The following is a 6743-nucleotide window of genomic DNA, read 5'->3' as shown; positions in this document are numbered from 1 at the left end:
TAATAAATAATGGTATAAATATTGAAAAAAAAAATCAGGGCCTTTTGTTGATTTACTCTCTGACCGATTGGCTGATCAAATAATACGAAGACCGATTAGATCCCATTTAGACCTACATAATTAAATGGGATACAATAATTATCCTTTTTGCTTCCTTCCTTTCCGTCGATACTCAGATTAAGTTAATTGCTTTATTAGATTAGATTCACCTTAAAATTGAGGCGAAAACCTTAGTGTGTTGTTCGCACCAATAATCTTATTAATTCAAGATTTTTTAGTTTTTATGTGGCAAATTTATTAGTTGAATCAGAAGTATGAGAATAAAAATTTTAGTTTTTTATATAAAAATTAAGTTTTTTCTTTTCTTCTCAGTATTTTAACCTTTTAAAGCTTAAAGCTTACAAAGTTTAATTTACAATAGTGGTTATTTTTCTTGACTGGCAGTGACGATTAAACGTCACTGCAGGACTGAGGGTATTAATAAGTAAGCAAAGGTCATCTGAGATCTCCATATCATGCTTTTCGGCAATTATTCAACGCATTGTGTGTCAAGTGTTGTAGTAACAAGCTGCTAACGTAGGCGGACATATGAGAAACGAGTGGTATCAGCGGTTCAGTAGATTGAGGTAGACATCCCTCATGTTTTTTACTTACTATTATTCTTGACATTGGTTATTATAAAAGATATTAAAAGTGGTCTGTATTTTTTTTCGTGGATTTATGAATCTCTTCCTTTGGAATTGCCTTTATGTATACTACTATACACTCATTCTAAAACTCGACTATTTTTTTTTCAAGGCCACATCCTTAATAGTTGTAAAATGAGAAAACATTACGCCTGCATATAGATAAGGTTTGCCAGTTCACCTAATAAATAAAAACATTTTTAAATAAATCCTTTCTAGCCGGTCTCATGTCGTAATTTTGAGAAAATTTTGTCATAAATGAATCATAATTCATTTCATCGAGTAATGTCGAAAAATGACATTGGCTCAAAAATTTATATATACCGTAGTAATAATAAGGCCTATTCGCAAGGTTTTTTAAAAAATTTAATTTTGTGTTTGTTTATGGTGAAAATTACCATTACTCCACTATATTTTATGGCTAATGTATTAATTTGAGAATTAATGATACATTGCAATAATTAAATGCAATATTTGTGGTTTTTTTCAAAATCTCCCTTAACTAGGCCTTATTACCCGCCGGTATCTTATGTACAATTAAAGAGTGGGAAATCGGTTTGAATAAAGTAGGAGAATGATAATCCTTACTTGATATTTAAGTGTCCTAAAATTGTCATGAAAGTATCCTAAAGTAGTCATAAAATTGTCATAAAAGTATCCTAAAATTGTCATGTGTCATAAAATTGTCTTAAAAATGTCCTAAAATTTCTATAAAAGTATTTTAGAATTGTCCTAAAAGTATCCTAAAATTGTCATAAAAGTATCCTAATCCTAAAATTATCATAAAAGTATCCTAAAATTGTCATAAAAGTACTTTTTACAATATTTTTTCTCTGAGTAATTGCGACAATATTTTTCTAAAACCGAAATTTCATTTCGGTTTTGAGTCATAAATTTGTCATAAAAATGCCGTAAATTGTGTTACATTTAGAATCCTAAGCTTATGACTCTTTTTAGGACAATTTTTTTTTTACACGGGTGTCTTCAATGATAAAAACAAAGATTAGTTTGACGACTTTATGTTAACTTTGCGCGGCGAACCAGATAAGTGAATTATAATAGAAATCGATGTATAAAAACGTTTTGAAAAAAAAAAAAAAAAACTCCGATTTTTGGCGATCGGAATTATAAAACAATAATAGCCCAAGTTCTTTCTTAAATTTTACACATATATAAACCAACCTTGGATCGAATGGAGCTCCTCGAATTGCAATGAAACCAAGCACCAGGCTTGGGTGGTTTCAAAAAACGCCAAAGGACCACCGATGATGAACAATATTGTTACATTATATTTAATATTTTATTAAAATAAGACTAAAAGATTAATCTCAATACTTTATTTTTATCTGTGTCGTATAATATTGCATAAAATTACATATTAGTCAAGTTTTTCAAGAATAACAAGAAAAAGACGGTTTGTAATATTTTTATTCTTGCTCATCATATTATAATACTTAAATCAATAATTAACAGTTTAGGGTTGACATTATCATTAATGTTTTAACTTCTTAACATAAATCACAATAATGTATAAATATTATTAAATGTGTAATTAAATAGTTTTTATAATTTGTGTCATTGTCTTCCTCAAATTACAATCAAATCAATTCAAGAAAATTTTTATAAATAATACCAACGCAAAGAAAATTTTTTTCTGGTTCAAGAAGATTCAGTCTTTTGCTCTAATAAATTTATGGCCTTTATTGATTGTTGAAAAAAAAATTCTTCGCTTACAAAGAAAGTTTTTAAGGGTCAATAAAAATTCTTTTAACATCAGTGAATTTACTTAGAGTGTAAACAATTTATTTCAAATAATTAGACTCGTAGTTTAATGAAAATAAATCATTTTTGCTATAATTACAATGTCTATAAATTAAAATTTTTAAATATAAATCATCAAGCCTAAGTCGTAAATAAAAATTTGAATTAATCGATGTTATGTGTACACAGAAAAAAAAAAAAATTCACTTGAGCCAAGAAAATATTTTTCTTCCTAATTATTTTCTTGAGCGAAAAGAAAATTTTTTTTTGACACAAGAAATTTCACGTATTCCAACAAAATTAATTCTCTTGCTTTAAGAAATAAAAATCTTGATTCAAGAAAATTTATTTAAGTCAAAAAAGTCTTGTTGTTTTGAGAAAATTCAGCCTCTTGCTCCAAAAAATTTAATTCTTGATAGAAGTAAATTTTCTTGTCTTGAGAAAATTTCTCTCTTGCTCCAAAAAATTAAATATAAAGATAGAAGTAAATTTTCATTAATATTTTTATTGATTAACATGTCAAACGGGAAGATCAAATAATATTTCATCATTTTTTTTCATTCAATATTTATAATTGCACGCTAAAATAATATAAAATGGGTATCAAATATTCAAGAGAAAAATTTTCTCAAGGTGAGAAAATTTTTTTCTCAGCTGAAGTAAGTGGCGCTGCTTCCCTAAAGTATCTAAAAATCTTGATCAAATATAAAAATTTATTGTATCAAATATTAATGATAATTTGAATGAAGAAAAAATTACTTCCGACAAGAATAGAATTTCTCGAAAAATTTTTACTTCGGTTTTCCTTCAGGCACCGGAAAATTTTCTTGAACCAAGAATTTAGTTCTCCAGTCAATAAATTTTTCTTTCTGTGTATAATCGACGATTAAAAAATAGGTTAAAAAAAGTTTATGATAGTTTCCACAAGTCCCACCATAAACGGTAAAATAAAATGATAAAAAGTTTTTTATTTACACTAATAAATAACTCGAATAATTAAACAGTTCACTGGAGTAGATCATAAAGCGCAGTAATATATGACTGTGCCATCTGAAGCGTTTCATATTTGGACAGTTGTCTATCATTCCCTAAAGACGGCAAATACGCACGAAGTCTATCGAAAGCTTTGTTAAGATTTTGCATGCGTCTTCGTTCGCGTGCATTAGCAGCGAGTCTTCGTTTTTTAACCACCGTCGAATTAACATATTTGCTTCGTTTCCTGGAATCTTCAAAATCACTTGAATTCATATCTCCATCACTCTCAAAATCCATATCAATGTGATCAGAAAGAGATCCAGAGCTTGCAATACTGTGGCTCAATTTTTCTTCACTTTGGTGGATTTGAATGGCATCTTCTTTGTCTTCATCAACTTTGCTCATTTGTAAACGAATTTGAAGGTAACTCGATCTATTTGAGTCATCTATTTTTCTTCTTTTCGATTGAAGCTGATGGTTGATAATTTTTTCAGGCGTCGAATCTAAATGATCCTTAGAAGATACTGAAATGGGTGTTGAAGGGCTGAGCGACCTCAAACTTGCCGGAGGACTTGGTGTATGCCAACCGTCACTTTCGTTATTGTCATAAATAATACAACGAGATTGAATTGTTAGCACTGAACTCACTGGTGGCAGCAAAATGCTCTTTTCTTTTCGATAAGAATAATCTGACAATTCCAAATACGTTGGTTTGTTGCTTTCTTGTTTGTGTGACGCGAACATGTAACCATAGCGGAACATTATTTTTATTTACCCGCACAGAGACAATATTAATGTTTATTTTTCTCACAAAACCATTTCAATTTAAATTATTTTTACTCCACGACTTTAGATTTAAAGAAAAAAAATTAAACTTTTGCCGGGAAATAATTTACTGTGAACCTTAACTTATTTACGATCGATACTAACATAAAATACCTTACTCGGACTGTGGGAAGATTCTGAGGTAGCGAAGACGAGAGTTTTGGGATTTATGTATTTGAGAAGTGAAGAAGATCCGTGCCGCACGTGCCTCATAACCAATCGGAACCTCAGAATAGTCCCCACCAATTTTTAATTTGACTCACACTGGGAAAAGATCCTACAACAGGTGGCCCAGGCGCCCGCATCCAGACTTTGCTTTTTTTATTCTCATCCAAATCTTATAATTATATCTATTTAAACGTTGGCGTGACTAAAAAAATATCACATCCGTACGAAATTTTTATTCGGTTTAGAAATTATTTTTTTTTTTTTTTTTTTTTCTAGTCATGGTTATAAATTTTCTGATCGAAGGAATAAAGTTTCTGATAAAAATTTCGATTTTTTAAGTCACTTTAAAGTGTAAATTTTCGTGCAAAAAAAGATTTGTTTTGTTGGGAAGCCGCCATTTTGTCTAAAATCAAAATTTTGACTATTTCTTCGATCATTACCTGTATTTATCTATCCTAAAAGTAATCCTTGAGGTTTTTTTTATTTAAAATAATTTGGATCAGAGATATCTTCCTCACCGCCAGACACCTTTTTGTGGAGGACCTTCAGGAGATCTTCCACAGGAACGACGGAATCCAATATTTTTATTAATAAAATATGAATTCTTAGAATACGTTAAATTCGCTAAATGTTCATATATTTTATGTATATATTCAATAAAAAATTATTTTTAAAAAATTGCATTTGTAGTTTTTTAAATTTCTAAATGTCAATTGTTTTTTGACACAAAAATGCTTATAACTTTGTAACAACATGATATTTTTTAATCAAAATTTAGGAGAATGATCTTCAATGTATACTTTATAAAACAAAAAAATCCGATCTCCAAATTCCTTTATTATCCCAGTCAAAAAAATTCCCGAAAATCACCTATTATTTCATTCAATTTTTTAAAAACTACCCAGTAAAAAATTTTGCGTTAAAAATTTTTTTTGTTAAATATTAAACATTTTTTTGTAATTTTAGAGTATTAAAAAAAAAAAGTGTTAAAATTATACATAAAAGTTTTGAATATTTAACACACACATTTTTACCGCGTAAACCATAATAAATTCAAATTTATTTATTTTTTTTCTTTTGAAATGTCAGAAAAAAATTTTTTACAGAAAAAACTGTGCAATTTATCGAAACAAAAAAATGTCTTAAAATATTACGATAAAAAAAAATAAAAGTAATAAAAAATAGATAAAAATTAAAAGACCAAAAAAATCAGACAAAATACTTAATAAAAATAAGGTCCAGTTACATCTTTTCTCATTCAATTAGCAAAAACAGGTAGGATAAAGTTTACGGAAAGCGCAAAGGTGGTCCAGTCAAACTGGTAATCCAATCTCTTGTTCTACGACTTTGGTTCTCTCTTGTTCTGCGTAATTTCTCTGTCATTGGGTACTACAAGGTTTAAAAGTTTACAATAGACCGAATAATTATTGTTTTAAACTTTCTATTCAAAAAAAAAAAAAAAAAAAAAGATTTCATTTTTGTAAATAAAAATTTAATTAAAATCGGACAGATTTAAAATCGGATGAAATTTAAAGTTTGTTTTGGTTGATAAAGATTATTGTTTCAACTAATAAAACAATTTTGATTTAATATCATTAACATTATCATAATGCGCATTTATTATTACAAAACAATATTTTTGATGATCCTAAAAACTGGGACCACACAAAGAGTTCATCATTTTATTTAAATATACATAGATTGGACGGTCAACGATCGACAACTTTATATTCAATTTCAATATTGAATATTAAGCAGAGGTCAGATTATAAAATGAACGAATTTAAAGAGTCATTTTCAAACTCTAGCTTGCAGATACATGTCAGTTGAATTTTTTTTTATTTAATAACTTTTTAAATTTCAATTTTAACTGAGAGGTTCATGCCAAAATTCAAAATATATGTAGCTTATGCTAATATAATATTTCAAAGTCTACTTTACATATGACGTCAAAATAATTATTAGATTGTATGCATATACTTAAAAAATTCTTTATAGTTTAGAACATTCGATATTTTTCGATATTATAAAAAAAAACACTCTCAACATATAAATTTTTTTTGTCCAAAATTTATTTTACAATTTTTTTATTCATTATGCGTCAAAATCAAGGAAAAATATCAATATTCAATTTAAAGTTTTTGGAGAAACTATAATAATTCTTTAGATTTTTTATGAAAATATTAATCAATTTTTGGAAGACCAGCAGATAAAATAAAAAGTCGAGCAAAAAAGGTGATTCTAAAATAATAACATTTCAGGTGTACAAATAATGATTATAAACTATCAGACATATTATGTTTTTTTTTTCAAATTTTTTTTTTTTAT

The 6743-nt window shown here is 27.6% G+C and overlaps 1 protein-coding gene across 1 annotated transcript; it reads right to left on the bottom strand.

Moving 5' to 3' along the window:
- Positions 1-3452: 3452 nt before the first annotated feature.
- Ato (atonal) lies at positions 3453-4187 on the bottom strand (the record flags this gene model as incomplete). Its single annotated transcript, XM_074258749.1, has 1 exon — positions 3453-4187. A coding segment is annotated over one exon (735 nt), but the record flags the coding sequence as incomplete, so codon positions are not given.
- Positions 4188-6743: the final 2556 nt, after the last annotated feature.

Source organism: Cotesia typhae, unplaced genomic scaffold (assembly GCF_013202065.1).
Source record: "Cotesia typhae breed Kobodo isofemale line unplaced genomic scaffold, CoteBio_Ctyphae scaffold_91, whole genome shotgun sequence".
Lineage (NCBI taxonomy): Eukaryota > Metazoa > Arthropoda > Insecta > Hymenoptera > Braconidae > Cotesia > Cotesia typhae.
The sequence above is the reverse complement of the archived record's forward strand: the minus strand, read 5'-3'. Positions and strand labels throughout refer to the sequence as shown.